The 15,458-nt window shown below is 52.1% G+C and overlaps 7 protein-coding genes across 9 annotated transcripts; 4 read left to right on the top strand and 3 right to left on the bottom strand.

Annotated features, from left to right (window-relative positions):
- The first annotated feature begins 484 nt into the window (after window positions 1-484).
- PV05_01966 (uncharacterized protein) lies at window positions 485-3,166 on the top strand. Its single transcript, XM_013467025.1, has one exon. The coding sequence runs from the start codon at window positions 630-632 to the stop codon at window positions 2,901-2,903; it is 2,274 nt and encodes a 757-aa protein (XP_013322479.1). The 5' UTR covers window positions 485-629; the 3' UTR covers window positions 2,904-3,166.
- Window positions 3,089-4,563, bottom strand: PV05_01967 (uncharacterized protein). Its single transcript, XM_013467026.1, has one exon. The coding sequence runs from the start codon at window positions 4,484-4,486 to the stop codon at window positions 3,671-3,673; it is 816 nt and encodes a 271-aa protein (XP_013322480.1). The 5' UTR covers window positions 4,487-4,563; the 3' UTR covers window positions 3,089-3,670.
- A 186-nt stretch (window positions 4,564-4,749) lies between these two features.
- On the top strand, window positions 4,750-6,877 carry PV05_01968 (uncharacterized protein). Its single transcript, XM_013467027.1, has 3 exons — window positions 4,750-5,171; window positions 5,225-5,395; window positions 5,462-6,877. Exons 1-3 carry the CDS (start codon window positions 4,818-4,820, stop codon window positions 6,671-6,673), a joined length of 1,737 nt encoding a protein of 578 aa, XP_013322481.1. The 5' UTR covers window positions 4,750-4,817; the 3' UTR covers window positions 6,674-6,877.
- Window positions 6,878-7,011: 134 nt separating this feature from the next.
- Window positions 7,012-9,073, bottom strand: PV05_01969 (uncharacterized protein; the record flags this gene model as incomplete). The annotated part of the gene is made up of 3 exons (XM_013467028.1): window positions 8,257-9,073; window positions 7,662-8,210; window positions 7,012-7,337 (listed from the first exon to the last, which is right to left on the bottom strand). Exons 1-3 carry the CDS (start codon window positions 8,882-8,884, stop codon window positions 7,012-7,014), a joined length of 1,503 nt encoding a protein of 500 aa, XP_013322482.1. The 5' UTR covers window positions 8,885-9,073.
- A 1,021-nt stretch (window positions 9,074-10,094) lies between these two features.
- PV05_01970 (uncharacterized protein) lies at window positions 10,095-12,503 on the top strand. The gene has a single exon (XM_013467029.1). It carries the CDS (start codon window positions 10,237-10,239, stop codon window positions 10,936-10,938), a length of 702 nt encoding a protein of 233 aa, XP_013322483.1. The 5' UTR covers window positions 10,095-10,236; the 3' UTR covers window positions 10,939-12,503.
- PV05_01971 (uncharacterized protein) lies at window positions 11,174-12,921 on the bottom strand. Its single transcript, XM_013467030.1, has one exon. It carries the CDS (start codon window positions 12,363-12,365, stop codon window positions 11,412-11,414), a length of 954 nt encoding a protein of 317 aa, XP_013322484.1. The 5' UTR covers window positions 12,366-12,921; the 3' UTR covers window positions 11,174-11,411.
- Window positions 12,922-12,939: 18 nt separating this feature from the next.
- Window positions 12,940-15,454, top strand: PV05_01972. 3 transcript variants are annotated; one of them, XM_013467031.1, is made up of 5 exons: window positions 12,940-13,233; window positions 13,326-13,999; window positions 14,313-14,368; window positions 14,654-14,787; window positions 14,909-15,454. In XM_013467031.1, exons 2-5 carry the CDS (start codon window positions 13,446-13,448, stop codon window positions 15,011-15,013), a joined length of 849 nt encoding a protein of 282 aa, XP_013322485.1. In that variant the 5' UTR covers window positions 12,940-13,233; window positions 13,326-13,445; the 3' UTR covers window positions 15,014-15,454. The 3 variants fall into 3 exon arrangements, with proteins under 3 accessions (XP_013322485.1, XP_013322486.1, XP_013322487.1); XM_013467032.1 differs by having other exon boundaries at window positions 13,393-13,999; XM_013467033.1 differs by having other exon boundaries at window positions 14,654-15,454.
- Window positions 15,455-15,458: the final 4 nt, after the last annotated feature.

The following is a 15,458-nucleotide window of genomic DNA, read 5'->3' on the forward strand; positions in this document are numbered from 1 at the left end:
TGACAAAGGAAGAGACTCACCTACCTATGCTTTCCATCAATGAAGACTTGTCCTTCATTCAGTGAGTACCCGATTTTCTGGCTCTGACCGGTGCCCTGTTACTCGGGATCATCTTCAGATGCGCGCCGTACTCGTGCTCGGAATTTATAAAGTTCTTGGAGTTGTTCCAGCTGGGCCTCGTGCTTGTCAGGAACGGGGCCTGGTATGAGAGGAAAATGAACTACGAGGTCAATCATGAAGAAGATGTCTTTGGGCACCATCAGCCTTGGAGCTATTACCGACAACTTGACTTTAGGGGATAATGGGGGATTGGCCGCGCAATCCACACCTACGGTAAGCAAGGTACGGAGTACTCATTCGCTACACCGGGCACGACCAGGGTCCCTGATGGTCCCCTCACGTCCCTGGGTCCTCGCCAAGCTGAGGCTTGCGCAATGAGGACATGTGTCGCGAGCGAACACGCGCAGCAAACATTCCTACATGGGTTTGCGACGACATCATGCTTATACAGTAAATATCATTGTTTGTTTACTGTTTTAATGTATACTATACGCCTGACCCTCTCCTGAGCCCCTCTTCAACTGCAACGCACCACCTCGCTTCCTTCGGCTGGCCCGAATCACTTTCCGATGTCCTTCCAGATACCCCAAAATGTCCCTTCATTCACGAGCAGTCAACGAACAGAAGAAGACACATACTGGCGTCAGAAACACAGTAATGGCCACGTGGGAGGCGGAGCCGCTGCAATTGTCACATCAAAGATTAACGACATTTTTGGGGAACACAAGGATCTCCCGATGTACAAGGACAAACCACATTTCCCCTCTAGCCGGAGGAGGCGGGTGTTACCGCGAAAGAGACTACTTGCAATCGTCGTTCTGCCTGTCATGATCCTTTTGTGGTGGATGGGCTGGTTACCTTGGACTTCGGGGCGAGTGTACGATCCGGCCGAGCATCAACATTCCTTCTTCCACGAAGAAGACTGGTCAGAACAAAGGGATGCCGTGAGAGAGGTGTTCAGGACCTCCTGGGCAGGATATGAGAAATATGCTTGGGGCATGGATGAATACAATCCCTTGTCACGAAAAGGAAAGAACATGGTGCCGGGCGGGATGGGTTGGATCATCGTGGATTCTTTGGATACTGCCATGATGATGAATCTGACCTCCGAGGTTGCAAAAGCACGGGAATGGATATCTACATCACTGTCTTACACGGCCGACCATGATGTTAGTACCTTTGAGACCACGATCCGAATGCTCGGCGGCCTTCTATCAGCATATTACCTATCAACAACCTTTCCCAATCTGGCGCCACAACGCGATGATGATACCAATCAACCTGGGGAGGATCTGTACATTGAGAAGGCCACAGACCTGGCAGACAGGCTGCTGGGGGCCTACGAATCAAGTTCGGGCGTTCCATATGCCTCGGTCAACCTCAACACCTCGCAAGGTATCCTTTCGCACCTTGATGGCGGTGCTTCTTCCACGGCCGAGGCAGCGACGCTGCAGCTTGAAATGAAATATCTTGCCAAAATTACGGGCGAGCCTCACTATTGGCACAAAGCCGAGAAAGTGATGGAAGTCATCGACTCACACCGACGAGAAGATGGCCTGCTCCCCATCTTCATCTATCCAGCAACAGGTGAGTTCCGCGGCGACAACATACGTCTGGGATCCCGAGGAGATAGCTACTACGAATACTTGATCAAGCAATACCTGCAAACTGGCAAGGTCGAGACTGTCTATCGGGATATGTGGGACGAAGCACTGGAAGGGATCAAAAAGCACTTGATCACATATTCACAGCATGCGTCATTGACCATTCTCGCCGAGAGGCAAAATGGCCTCGACCAGCCATTGACCGCAAAGATGGATCATCTTGTATGCTTCATGCCTGGAACCATTGCACTCGCTGTGACCGAAGGCCAGACAGTCGAGCAAGCAAAGACCAGACTAGGCAGTCAATGGACGAGAAAGCACGATGAGAACCTGAAATTGGCGGAAGAGCTCATGAAGACCTGCTGGGGAATGTACAAGGTCACGCCGACCGGGCTCGCTGCAGAAATATCCTACTTCAAGACTGACAATCCACCGCGTCAATGGCAAGGACATCTAGATCCCAGCTGGTCCCCTCCTGAGTCCGATCCACTGTCAGATAATATGAGCGCTGCCTGGAGATCCGATTACGACATTCACTCCAATGATGTGTACAATCTTCAGCGACCAGAGACGGTCGAATCCCTCTTCTACATGTACCGGATCACCAAAGACCCCAAGTACCGACAATGGGGATGGGAGATGTTTGAAGCCTTCCGCGAGCATACAAAGGTTGTAGACGAAGTTTGGGGAACAGTGTATGCATACACATCGCTGGATACAGTCATGGAGAATCCGGTCAAAGACCGCAAACGGCGAGACAACATGGAAAGCTTCTGGTTGGCTGAAACTCTGAAGTATTTCTACTTGCTATTTTCCGACGATTCATTCTTCCCCTTGGACAGTGTTGTGTTTAACACCGAGGCTCATCCACTCCCGAAATTCGACATCAGCGGAAGCAAAGTGTTTGTGACTGGCTGGCAGAGGAACACTGGAGAGCCACCAAAGCCGAAGCCAGGAAGCGACGGCAGAGTGGTTCGCGTTGACGCGCCGCAAAAGGTTGATAAAGTCGCCGCAGTCGATGCCCAAAAGCCAGCAGTTGCTGTTCCCCATGAACACGAACACGACGATACCATGGAGCATGGACACATTGAAGAGAGCGGCAAGGATAAGTCGAATGATGAACACTCGCCGCTTGAGCATTACAAGGAGAATCTGGCGAAGATGGCTGATGGGGGGATAATAGCGAGAGAGGAGCCACAGGCACAGGGCCGCAATGTAGCAGCACGCGGCCATGGCTGATAGACCGGAACGTTGGACATATCAGGAGTCAAGGTCGTGTTTTGGCTGAGGATGGTTGGACATGATACCTTCATGAGCATTTGCAGTTGGTTTGCATACTTGGTTACATGGAATATGTGGTGCATCCACTGATACCAAAAAGAGGTTTGTTTTGGATAGAATCAACGGGTGCAACGGTGCCGTTTGTGATGTTCATGATAGTCCTGATGACTCTCTCATCGATTCTCTAATGTTAAATTCGAGCATCATGCTCGACAGGTTCCTGCATAATTCCCTGGTCATGACAGAAGAATTATCTCCAAATCCCACACAACAATTTTCTGGCGACCACGCTTTTTTTCTTCGATTGGACGCTCGGCAACCAGACCACGCGGTCGCTGATAACCGCCTCAAGCGCTGCAAGAGTGGTTGCCCGTCCGGCATTTCCTAGTGTGAAATGGGGACTGTGGTGCCTTAGTGTCTCTGACCCAACTTATGCACCCCAATAGACAACTGTTTCTCGAGATTCCTCTGCGTCTTCTTGCTCCACGTCGCTAGCCGACGCCAACGAAGCGGAAAGGAAGCCGACTTCGTAACACTGCAAATCTTGGTCGTTCTGTACACAGACAGTCAACGTTCCCTCGAAGCGGCTGCGCTGGTCGCGTGTGGTAGATCCCGTGAGCATTGCAGCCTTTGTGCAGTCGGCAATTGAGGGCATGCTCGCGTATGAATCGTGTCATTCAAGTCGTGCATTCGTCACATCATTCCAAGCCAAATGGCCTGGTTGCTCAAAACTTCGGTCCTCTCCTCCGCCCGGTGTACTTGGAATCATCCTTGACAATCTTTCCTTTATTCCTCAACTTCTCCTTCTTCTTGAGCACCCACTGCTTGCTACCCTTGACGTTTGCTTTCTTCCCTCGGTGCATCGCCTCCCTCATCTTCCTCCCATCTTCGATGTCAACATTCTCCATCCTGGACACCGTCCCAGTGATATCTCCGCCGCCCACGCTGAGCACCAAGTACGTCTTGACATTCTTCGTACCGCCATCATCCTCGAGAATACCGGCGCCGAACCCTGCGCGTACAGCAGCCTGACTGATCATCGTCCGCTGCTGTTCATTTTTCGGGTAGAACTGGCACACAGCCCTGCCACCTCTTCGTAAAGACGCGTACAGTCCGTCAAAGAACCGCCGTAACCTGCCCTCAGGGCTGACCCCGCTTGTCTCAGCGTTACACAGCCACTGCACTGCACTGATGCTGATGACAGCGTCAAAAGTGCCTGCGCGGAACGGTATGCCTTGACCCATGTCTGCTAGGAATAAGTCTCCCTCGACGCTCTCACGCTGTAGTGCGATGTCCAGCATGCTCGGCGAAATGTCCATACCCACCCAGATGTGTCCATCTTCTGAAAGTATCTCGCCAGACAGACCAGACCCGCAGCCGATGTCGAGAATGAAGGAAGGCTGATCGAGGTCAAGGAGTTCGAGAGCGCGATTGGTCATGGACGCCTGGATGGCTTGGATGCGAGAGGAGGTGGTGTATTTAGCGGACTCGGTGTCATTATAGTACAGGTCCGGAGGGAGGAGGTCTTCTGGTCGTGACATGGCGGCGGATGTAAGGCGTCTGTGAGTGAAAGTGCCCTGGATAAAAGCAAGCGACAGGGTAGTCAATCCATCTTGCGTTAAGAGTGTGTGAGCACGAGCAGGACGGCACTCAACGGTGCAAAATAAATTTCTATGGAGAGAACCGCAGTTTAGCCGACAGCCTCGTGCCATGCCCACAGGCGCGAGGCTGAAGCTGCGGCTGCAACGTCATTTATCGCTTGGGCCCATCAGCCCTGTCAACCATTTTCAACGTCTTCATATCAGTGCCCTTTCCTCGACGATGTACAACAAGACATCCAGCAGCATACTAAGTACCCTGCGGTGAGGCCGCATGAACGACCCCGGCGGCCAGCAGGACCATCTGAACGGTCATAGCGGATTCATTCTAGCCGTGTTTTGCGTCGTGTCCATCTTTGTCATCTGGCCCGCTCGAATCCCGTTACCGAACCATGTCCAGCGACTCTTGCTGCTGCTCCTCAGGCGAGGGCGTATCATATCCGATGATGATTGCAGAAGGCTGTCCGCACGACGCCTATACTTCTCCTTGTCGCTTAAGACGGCGCCTGTCATTGGCGTGATCTTACTTCTAGCGACCACCACTATCCATGGCAGCACGATCAAATTGGGGATCAAGGGCGATGAGAGCATCAAGCCATACGATGTTCTGGTTCTTTTCATTTCTCTGGTATGCTGGAATAAGAATTCTCGGCGAGCGAAACAGGAAGTAACAGTGAACAGGCATATATCTCGATTGCGCTCGACGGAACCGGTGCTCTCGAGGCCGTCGCTCTGTGGGTCTCAAAGAGAGGCGGGAGTTCCGGCCGGTTACTGTTCGCCTATCTATACTCCTTCTTTCTCTTGACCGCATGCATTGTTGGCAACGACCCTCTCATTCTTTCGGGAACTCCTGTTCGTCCCTCCTAAACCGCGTTCCCACCCTAGCAAAAACAAAAGCAAATACTGATCCGGTGGCAGTTTCTCGCATACTTGACTCACCATGCCAAGCTCGAGCCCGAGGCATGGATCTTCAGCGAATTCATGGCAGCAAATACCGCTTCAGCGGTCCTGGTGTCCTCAAACCCAACAAACATCCTGATCGCTGGCAGCTTCTCGTTGAATTACCTGACAGACTTTACGAAATGGACCATCCTACCCTCCATCGTTCCCGCCATCCTCACCTATCCGATCTTGACAGGCATGTTTTGGAAGAAGATCCCGAAGACCCTGACTCCGCTCGAGATTGATCCTTGGTCAAAACTCCGTGATCGGACTGGAGCCATTGTCCTGAGCTCCCTCATGCTCGTCACCGTTGCCGTCCTGGTCGGCACGAGCTTCGTACCGGGCCACGCAGTCGAGGTGTGGATGGTCACCATGCCAGCGGGAGTGTTGGCTTTTCTATTCGAGGTGACCAGTGATTTGTGGAGACCTAGAAAGCAAAGAGGCGCTGTCCACCAACAAGCGACTGACCCGTCCGCCGAGGACCACGCTGTCGACAGAACTAGTGCCGCAAAGGCGCAGGACCAACTGCCGCTCGGCGAGCTTATCAAGTCCCCCAAAGAAGAACCTGAACCAGACCCAGAATCTCCGCCATCGCGTGGACCCGACTGCAAATATTCCCCGTCGAAGGGCATATCTTGTACATCCCTCATGCGCACCCTGGCCCGCCGCTTCCCAGGCACGACTCGGACACTCGTCCGTCTCCCGATCCCCCTTCTACCCTTCGCCATGTGCGAGTTCATCTTAGTCCGCGGCCTCGAACAACGAGGCTGGATCGCAGTCTTTGCACGAGGATTCGCAAACGCATGCACCACGCCCGCCAGGACGGTCTTCTTCATGGGCTTTGTGAGCGCCGCCTTCCTCTGCCCACTCGCGGGCACGAACATTGGCGCCACCATCATCTTGGTTGAGATCATGCGAGATCCGGCATTCTCACAATCCCCTGCTGCGCTGGCCGATCCCCGCATCCTGCTCGGTGCCATCTATTCGGTCGCCATGGGCAGTAATATAGGTGCATTCAGCTACACCTTCGCAGGCAGTCTCGCAGGTCTGTTGTGGCGAGGATTACTCGCAGACAAAGGCATCACAGTCAGCCAACTCAAGTTTGCGCTGGTCAATGCTCTGCCATTATTGATGCAAATTACCACCGCGTCGGCGATAGTGCTTGGGGAATTATACTGGTTTGCATAAGAAGACTGATGGCTACGTTCACCTAATGCACCCTTCGCTGTTTCAGAATAGGAGCCAAAGCGGTGACGGACCTATTCGACCTCTGCGCGTCGAGAGGCGCCGCGATTCAAAGAGTCAGGCACAAGTATATTCCAAATCAAGGCTATCTTCCCAATCCACCGTCTTCGTGTTTGTGATGGAAATGTTCCGCAGTCTCATGTTTCAATCACTATTTCGCAAAGCTAAACAAATTCGTGTACTCGGATGAGCCCAGGCATGCCTCAAGTTGATGGCTTTCCAGCTCTCTTAACAGCGAACAATGGCCGAATTTTGGAGCCATAGCCCTTGCTGTTAACCAGCTATTCGGCGGTCTTGCCATTGTCATCTCTAGCGTCAATGTCTATGTCGGGACGACCGAGCAGCAGCTTCGTCTCCTCGACTCGGCCTTCTGATGCCGCCCACATCAATGCTGTTCGTTTCTGAGAGTCTTTCAAGTTCACCTGAAGTCTTTCATCGTCGAGCAGCCGTCTCACAAATTCTCCATGACCGTTGCGTGCTGACCAAGATAAGGCCGTCCAACCATAGGTATCGCCCGAATTTGGATCAATGTCATCATGCTTGAGCAGGATGTCGAGCTGCGCAACCTGCCCTATTTGGGCGGCTTGAGTCAGGAGCAGTGTACTCACTTTGGCCCAATATTCAATATCTCAATCTATTATATTTACGCGTCAATACTCTTTTATAGTGTATTTATATAACCCTCTTACCTAGCTATAGATAAGAGAGGGTAGACTTCTTAACCTGTTTAATTCTGATAGTGCTGTTATGTTGCCATTACGGCACGCAGTTGTACTTTCTATCTCCGCACCCACCGCATGACACTGTGAGCCTTGAGGGAGCCCTTCATTGTATAGTGCGACAGATAGACCTCTTCAGGCTGCTTGCCCCTTTCGCAACTTGACAGCACCTTTCAAGAGGGTAATGTCAAGTTGCACAGTGTTTTCGTTACCATACATTCTTCTGACTTTTGGAGTTTCGTCAGGGTTTATGTGCGCAGCAAGGCTCAGTTCGGTCACCGACAATGGGCGGTAGGCCAATTCTACCCACTCGATGAAGCACACGTGCTCAGCTTCGACACCATTTACCAGACTTGTGAACATGGTGTCCATTTTTGGAAGAGGGAGATCCCATAGGCGTTCTTCGTCGCGAATTGTTGTATTGTCGAAAGCTTCTAACATGCACGAACGCCACCTGAAATTCCCATCAGCCTTTGCTATCAAGCCCTCTTTCAGCGACTCCTGTAGACCTGTCGGATAGTTTGGCAATCTTCGTATCCCATCAACGATGGACTTCTCGATGTCACTTTCATTCTTCGTAGTACCTTCTGAGTCATTGAAGTCCAGAACTCTGTAGCCTCTGATGCACGAGAGCCTTGACTTGATTCCTGGGCGGCTTGTGAAGAAGAGCCTCCATCTCATCTGGTTGCGATCGGCTCTTGAAGCACCAAGATTAGTGGACATGTGCTCCGAGATCTTGTCAAGTAAACGCTTCCTTTCATCTTCATCGCACTCATCCAATGCATCAAAAACACAATTTCCAGTTACCAAACCGGGGTCCCGACATTATATTCCGAAAGATGACCCATAGTTCGCCAAAGGAGTTGCTCAAGTTTTGACCAAGGCTTCTGTATGACTTCTCGACGTGCATTTTCCAGATCCTGTCTACCTTTCTCACACATTGATGGATCAGACAACCAAGGATAGGCGCCGCAGTGGATGGATTTTCTCTGGGACCACAAAAGTAATAGATGGTGACCTCTTCTGCACTGCCACAGGTATCAAGATGTTCGATCAGGAACTTTGCTAGGACAGTTTTCCCCACGCCCGGACAACCAACAACGATGAGCACGGTGGACGACTTGTTTTCATACCAGTTTTTGAATTCCGGTGTGTTCAGAACCAACCCACAAGTCCCGTCAAGCGGGACACCATTTGCGAGGTCACTCTTGTAGTCCTCCGTATGTAAGGTTTGCAGCCCAGCGTTGTCTCCGTCGGTGTCTGTATCCATGTCATAGTCAGCTTCCATTGAGCGTATGCCAGATTCAGTGGACTCACGGTTAACTGGTCTAGTAACATGAAAGGTACTGTTGTTGTAGGTATTCTGGCCGCCGTACGAGCTCATTCCCGAGTTCGACCAGCGATGATCGATATGCGAAGAGTCCATGGTCATCATAAGCAGAGGTCCACACACCCTCTGAGATTAGTTGCGAGTGTCCGCGCACTATCTTCTCTGCTTGCTGGTGACAATTGTCTGCCATCTTCATCTTCTGTGGCGGCGGTAAGGCTGTTTAACATCTGTGCACTGCGGTGTGCCAGCGCTAACAGAGAGCGGGCAGAAGCAGGACGGCTGTCCTTTGGGGTGACTCGCATCGATTGGATGCATTGTGCATGGTTCAGGGTGACTTTACGGCCTTGCTGGCACGCGAGGCTAAATATGCAAGTGCTATCAGCGCACTGTCTGTGAAAGGCTTGATTTGTCCAGTACGGAGCGCCATTCGAATGATTCTTACCATGGCAAGAGGAGGGCAGTTAGGCTGTCAGTGATGAGGGTGTGCGGGAATTGGACAGGGGCGATCCTCACATGTCTGATATACCCTGGTCGCCCTTCAGCACCTTCTCCGAATTGCCGGAGACACATCAAGGATCTCTTCGGGCAACAAGGCAACGTCTTCGAGTACAGTAATTGATCCTCCGGTCCAATGGGTCCCACACAATTAAGAATTGTTAGAACCAACAAGGCGTTTTCGAACCAATTCCTGTGCCTGCATGTCGTAAAATTCATGCACCATGTACCAGAAACATCGTGGCCGATACTGGGCTATGCTATGCTTCACTCAAAAGCATTCGGCCTTGAAGACCGCCTCGGGCCGCTGCTAGTCCCTGGATCAGAGGATACAAAAGTTCCGGCTCAAGGCAGCACACAGAGAGCAGTACTTTTTGCTTCGTCAACTTGGAGACTTTTTCGGGCATTGCAGCCGCCATTCTTTGGCACCAAGTGCATTGGAATCTCCCTACTATGTCAGCTAATAGAGCAATGGCAAACTCCACCAAGGCTCTTGCTGAGACATGTAAAAGGGCATCGGGAGTCGTGGTAGTACAGAGTGACGCCCCAAAGGCACCAGCGCATGGCAAGAAGCCAGACCCTATGGCTGCACAAGCTCACCAACTGATTCTGTAAAGGTACCACCACAATATGTGACAGTCGTCCCTTGATGAGATGCAGTCCACATATGCAGAGGAAACGTACCTAGATATCTATGGTTGGGGACATCTCTGTCGGTTAAAGCGGCGTGACGAACCACAACTCAAGGACTAGCTCGCAACCATTCTGGCGACGTCACAGGTGGCTTTTCCCATTCTTCTGCCCTTCACTCTAATCTCATTGGAAAGTGACAGCTGGTCTTTCCTCTTGTCTACGAAACATGTCACTCACGGTCACTCTACTCATGCAGTGAAAGCATGGTTCTCAGTCCTTTGAAGTGATTCAATATTGGCACAAACTCCTCAACGACCCGTGGACAAAGGATGTACATCCTACCTCTCCTTGGGTACATCGGCCTGGTGATGGGGTTTGGGTTTCTCACCCTCTCCATTGCCTCTGGTCTGTACTACCTCTCCGAGCTTGTCGAAGAGCATTCAGTCCTCAGTGCCAAGTTACTCAGACGCCTCATCTATGCGGTCGTGGTTGCACAGCTTCTTCTATCGTTGGTCGACGGATTCCCTTGGTACCTCACTCTCCTTGGAGTAGCCAGTCATGGTGTCTACGCAACGAACTTGCGGCACTTCCCCATTGTCAAACTATCCGATCCTTTCTTTATCGCCAGCTGCGCATTGGTGATACTCAACCACTGGCTGTGGTTCAGACACTTCAGTCAACCCACAGGCTACAGGGGCGTTCCGAGCAGTAGAAGGGATTGGTATTCGACACCGGTATACGACCAACCCACCTTCACGGAAATCGCATCATATTTCGGTCTCTGCGTATGGCTAGTACCATTCGCGCTCTTTGTCAGTTTGAGCGCAGGCGAAAATGTCTTGCCCAGCATGGGTTCTGAATACGCAACAGGCGAAAGACAAGGTGTGGGCTTTCAAAAGGGACACAAGAGAAGAAACACAGGAATGGCGAAAGCTGCTGTGAATGGTGCAAGAGATTGGATGAACGAGACTGGTGCAGTTATGGGTCTTTGGCGGGCCGACAACGTGCGACCTTTGAGAGGTTTCGATTAAGACAGCAGATGTTATGAGCGTACAACGCAGGGTGGTTGACGACCGTTATGAAAAGAATGTATGAGTATCCTTCAGGACACCATCAGCGCTGTCGAATGGATTACAGAACAAACCCAGACGTACCCAGTGCTGCTCCGAGCCGAGCCGAGGAAAAGGACAAGATTGAAACACAACATCATTGTCAACAACAATGCACCCGAGCTCCTTGGATGGCGGATCTCGAACAGGAACAGGAAAAATTGAAGGGTATAAACGCTAGTCGCACGCTACTATTGAAAAGCAAATCTCGGAGATGACCATCGGCCAGGAGGTTCAGATGGACTTCCTGTCGTTGGATTAATGCTTTACTCTGTGGCCACACTTCAACGCCGGTCTTTCCAAGTCACTTCCCTATTCCGAGCTTCAAAGCTATCGTATGCTCGCAACAAGCGGATCCATCAGCATCACTCCTTTCCCCGCCGCGACGAACTGACCTAAGACGGTCGGCGACCCAAAGTGCCCGTGCATAATGGTTCTTCTGCAGCCGTCTGTTCCCGCCCTTCAACGTTGGGCCAAAATCTCGTCTCCACATCAAGGATGTGCATCCAAACGGCTTTATACACGTCCAACCTCCGGACGATCGCGTCTTCTCGCTCGGCCAGTAAATCTGTGACCTCGGCAATGTCTTTAACAAACTTCTCAAAGTCGGGGCTCGTCCAGTTTGGAATGAATGCATCACGCAAGGCACCACCATCAGCATCTGCCTCCGGTTTGATCGCTCCCGGCGCGGTCATGAATGATGATGCATATGTCCATGCACTCAGATAGCACGTCTCGGTGGCCCAGAGTACGACAAGCCCTTCTAGCAGACTCATACTGGGATCGGTCCAGAATGCTCGAAACAGGTCAAGATATTGTTTCGTGGCAGCTTCGGCAGTAAATACTCCATCCGATCTGCTAGGTGCGTCGAGTTGGAGGTCATATTTCGCAGCGGTGTCTGTGAAGAATTGCAGCTCTCGATGGATGTTCTCAAGCGCTGAAGAGAGCAGTTTGACGATGCGCCAGCGCAGTGAGGATGATTTGTCAGTAACATTGACATACGGCAAGTCGACTCGAGCAATCAGAGCGCCAATGAAGCCGATGTAAGACTGGGCGTAAAGACGATCTTGCGAGAGCCAGCGTGATAGTGTTGTCTTTGGAAGCGTTCCGAGTCCAGCGAGACGCAGGAAAGGGTGTTGCGTTGCCACATGGTAGGATTGAGGGGCCGAGTTCAGCAGGATCTTTGTCAAGGAAGGAGGTTGGTCGAGTTGGGATGGCTGAAGAGCCGCAGGAGGTGAGGAGAGATTGTGTACCGGCTCACTGGGTTTGTACTTGTGGCCAGGCGCTGGAGGAAAGGTGTAGTTGGTAGGACTTGGAAGTTCGTGGGGTGGCTCGGGTGGCATATCCATGGCTGTTGGTTTGACAAAGGTGCAAGAAAGCTGGGAGCCACAGAGGCCAATATTACCTGGTATTGCTGTTATATAAGGTACTTCTGGTCTCGTAGCTGGCTAATTCGACCAGCTCCCCGAACGAATAATTGACGAAGCCAGACACAATCGAGCTCTCGTATACTGGGTCAGGCCATCCACGTGAAATAGCTACGCCTGAGGCCAACACCAGATTTGTCCCCGAGGCTGCTGATGTCTTCAATTGCGCGATGTATTGAGGGTGGCCTTCGTTTCTTCCGGTTGTCTCCTCACATACTCTGTTCACAGTTTCAGAATCTGGGTAGCTCGGGCAAACCGCTCGGATCAGAGTATTGAGGTACTGCCGTACCAATTCAATGGAATTCAATTCAAGAGGGATGCAGTCAAGATCCAGCCAATAGAAGGTCCCAAATATTCCTGAACCACTCTGGCCGTTGAGTAGCGTTGGGTCCGGACTTCCTACTGAGTAGAGTACGAGTATTGCTGGGGGCTGAATTGGATCTGACGGATTTTGGGGGCCGTTTCCCCCTCTACCGGCCTGGTACTCGTCGTCTCTGACAATTGGAAAGAGATAAGTTGAGTTGGTTGTCTACCTACGGAGTACCTCCGTAATTTGTCAACCAATCCAAGGAGAAACGTCACGACTGTCAATGACGTCCGAGCGCTGAGTCTATCACAGGAATAGGAGTACAGCGAAACATATATCACAAGAAGTCCAGGTTACGAAAATCGAATCGAATTGAATTCAGAGAAACAGCCATTTATAAATCGACAATTAGGCCAGTTCTGCGAAGAATTTGCAGGAAGACAGGCCGCCCATTACAACCAAACTCTTATCAACACCTTTTACGTACGTCTCTCCCCCTCTCGTATATCATGATGTTCTTTCCAACATTCCTCATGTCGTGGATCTTCTTTGGTCGCCTAGCTGACCACGAATAGCAATTGATAGCGCCTTACATTGGGAAACTCACTTGACGTGACCTGACCATATCTGATCATCGTCCAGAGCCAGCCTAATCACCTCAAAAACTCACCTTCACGCACGCCTTGTTCACCACCATGCCCCGCATCTTCCTGATCACGGGCACATCCACCGGCTTCGGCAAGGAGTACGCGCAAGAAGTCCTGAACCGGGGCGACTGCGTAGTCGCCACGGCGCGCGACCCGTCCAAACTCTCCTTCAAAGGCACCACACCGGACAACTACCTGGCGCTCCGGCTCGACGTGACGGACAAATCCAGCATCAAAGCGGCCTTTGACGCCACGCTCGACAAGTTCGGCCGCGTCGACGTTGTTGTGAACAATGCCGGCTACGGACTCGCCGGGTGCTTTGAAGAGTACACCGACGAGCAGATCCGGCAGCAGATGGAGATCAATTTCTTCGGGCTGCTCGACGTCACGCGTGAGGCGATGCAGGTGATGCGCGACCGCCAGCAGCCGCAGGGTGGGTTGATCCAGCAGGTTACCAGCATCGGAGGGCAGAGAGGCGTGCCCCTGTTCAGTGCCTATTGCGCGAGTAAATGGGCCGTCGAGGGCTTCACGGAAGCCGTCAGTCTGGAGGTCAAGCCGGAATGGGGCATCAAGTTTACCTGCGTCGAGCCTGGTGGGTTCAGGTATGTACTTCTACTTCCCTCCCCTGCTATCTCGCTTCTTGTGGTCCTGGTCTACGCAAGGCTTCTTTATCCCTCCTCAATGAAGTCACGCCGGGCGAAATACTACGCCTGCCTGCGATAGGTGGTGTCGGCGAATCCATGGTTTTGCCATATGCCATGTGCAGGCGTCGATGCGTCGCAGAGCCGGAGGGAAGAACAGTCTCGTGGTCAAGTCCACTCTCCATGACTGCTTCCCCTGTCACTGTCATTACCCCTTCTCACGACACCCGAAGCAAGCATAGACATGATTGACCAAAAACTAACAACCCTTCAGAACAGACTGGGCAGGCCGAAGCATGCAGTTCGCCGAACGTCACCCGGCCTATGACCGTAAGTCCATTCCTTCCTCCTCCCTTCCCTCCCTCGATGCTATACCACGTTCTCTCCACGCCTTTCGACATTCTGTCACGGAGATGCCCTTTTGTCTGGCCACTTTGGACCTCACAGGCCACTGGACCACTTCACATTGCGCTTCACAGTGTCTGCTCACCCACCCTCGTCCATTCCCCGATCCTCCCAGTTTTACCTCTTCCTCTTCCCCCTTCCCCTTGGATCTCTGCTCCTGCCCTTCCCTTCCCTTCCCGACCATCCAGGCTAACCACCCCTGCGCACCAGACATGGACGCCCAAGAACGCATGTCCGCCCGCCACGGCAACCAAGCCGGCGACCCCGTCAAAGGAGCAAAGGCCATGTACGAACTGGCCATCATGAAAGACCCTCCGCTACGCTGCGTCATCGGCACCGACGCCGTGAGTATTCATCCATTCCTCCCCATCCCTTTCCAATTTCCTCCTCCAGTCCGAAAGACACGTGCCGTTTCCAATACACTCACAACCCTTCTAACCCCCTACCTCATTAACATACATATAGTACGCCGCGATAATGAACAAGATCGAAAAATACGAGCAGAACTACAAGAAATTCGAAACACTAAGCAACTCGACCGATGTCGACGGCTTTGTGAACAAAGCATAATCTCCTAGTTGCTCCGACCGCACTCCCACCACTTGGACTGTGGTCAGGGCCCGTGCCGCATCGCTATATAACTCGCCACCCTTTCCGGCCCGAGGAAGGGCAGATGGAGCCCAGCGGAGTGGAGGGATCGGGATCAGGAAGCAATGCTCGAGGAAAAGTAGAAGTGGTAAGAGAGAGCTCTCGTGGCCTGCATCCTAGTGAGCACAAAGAAGCAGGCGAGGAGTACAGTTTCCCAAACCTACGACGCCAGCGAGGAGGGAGGGCAGTTAGACTTACTGTTAGGACGGGGGGGGACCATGACGAGGATGACACAAGCCACATGACGTCCCGTCTAGAGAGCTACGATTTCTGGTGGGCATATACAAGCCGAAAATATCCTTCCTCTACAGTGACGCCTGCCTGACACGGGTATTCAAGGACAATCCAATCGGTTGAATCTCCTGCT

Source organism: Exophiala xenobiotica (genome assembly GCF_000835505.1).
Source record: "Exophiala xenobiotica strain CBS 118157 unplaced genomic scaffold supercont1.1, whole genome shotgun sequence".
Classification (NCBI taxonomy): Eukaryota; Fungi; Ascomycota; class Eurotiomycetes; order Chaetothyriales; family Herpotrichiellaceae; genus Exophiala; species Exophiala xenobiotica.